At 53.5% G+C, this 889-nt stretch overlaps 1 protein-coding gene across 1 annotated transcript; it reads left to right on the top strand.

The window, feature by feature from the left end:
- The first annotated feature begins 204 nt into the window (after nucleotides 1-204).
- Nucleotides 205-534, top strand: PHACADRAFT_266420 (uncharacterized protein). Its single transcript, XM_007403066.1, has one exon. It carries the CDS (start codon nucleotides 277-279, stop codon nucleotides 448-450), a length of 174 nt encoding a protein of 57 aa, XP_007403128.1. The 5' UTR covers nucleotides 205-276; the 3' UTR covers nucleotides 451-534.
- The last annotated feature ends 355 nt before the right edge of the window (nucleotides 535-889 follow it).

The following is an 889-nucleotide window of genomic DNA, read 5'->3' on the forward strand; positions in this document are numbered from 1 at the left end:
CGGAGTGGGTGACGTGGGGCATACAACTGGCGCCGTCTTGAGATCATTCGAGTGCGCCGTCCCCGTTGCTTCATAGTTCGGACCTGATGACTGACGTGCCTCTTTGCTTTCTGTGCAGCCAAACAACCCTTCACGGGCGGGACAAGTCTCTTGGGTATGATCAACGCCTCGTGTTTCGCCTTCCGCCGTGACCAATTTCAATCTAGGGGAAATCTTCGCCAGCCGCGCAATAACAAGCCGCTCTGCAAGGTCAGGACTCCAGAGGATACCGTTTTCATGCGCACTTTGGCTGAGTCGTGTCTATGCAGTGGTGCCACAAGAAGCCGCGCGCAGACGGCTTCGATCATTGCGGCAGATACTGCGCGAATGAAGACCGCCGTGCGCATCAGGGAAGGCAGCGCAGTCGCCACTAGATTGAGTTACCGTACCGGGGACGTAGGATCTGCATAACCATCTTTACATAGTCAGCACGATGTATTTATGCGCAGGGCGCTTCTTCGACTATTTGTACAGCTGGAATACTTAGTGAATCGGCTCGTCTCTCGAGCTGCTTATCATGCCGCCGGAAGAGCTCTCAGAACGGCTCTGGGACCGTCTGTTCCGGCAGCATTTCCTCGACTCAATATGGCCGTTGGCAAAGAACAAACAGAGAGACAACTTCAACCGTGGTAAAGGTCCAAACATATCCTGGAATCAATATCATGAATCGCAGGGTACGTCTAGGCTCGATACCAGCCACCTAGCCATGATATTTCAGCATATTGACCACCCATATACCCTCGGTACGCGTTCCGGCAACTGTCGAGTAGACTGGCCACGAATCTAGGGCACATTCGAGGACGCCATCGAAGACGTACCTAATGGTATCCAAGGGACGCCACAGCGAAAT

The sequence above is a fragment of the Phanerochaete carnosa genome, assembly GCF_000300595.1.
Source record: "Phanerochaete carnosa HHB-10118-sp unplaced genomic scaffold PHACAscaffold_719, whole genome shotgun sequence".
Lineage (NCBI taxonomy): Eukaryota > Fungi > Basidiomycota > Agaricomycetes > Polyporales > Phanerochaetaceae > Phanerochaete > Phanerochaete carnosa.

Bases quoted from the DNA above. Each gene is read 5' to 3' on its own strand.
- PHACADRAFT_266420 (XM_007403066.1), top strand. From the start codon at position 277: ATGCGCACTTTGGCTGAGTCGTGTCTATGCAGTGGTGCCACAAGAAGC.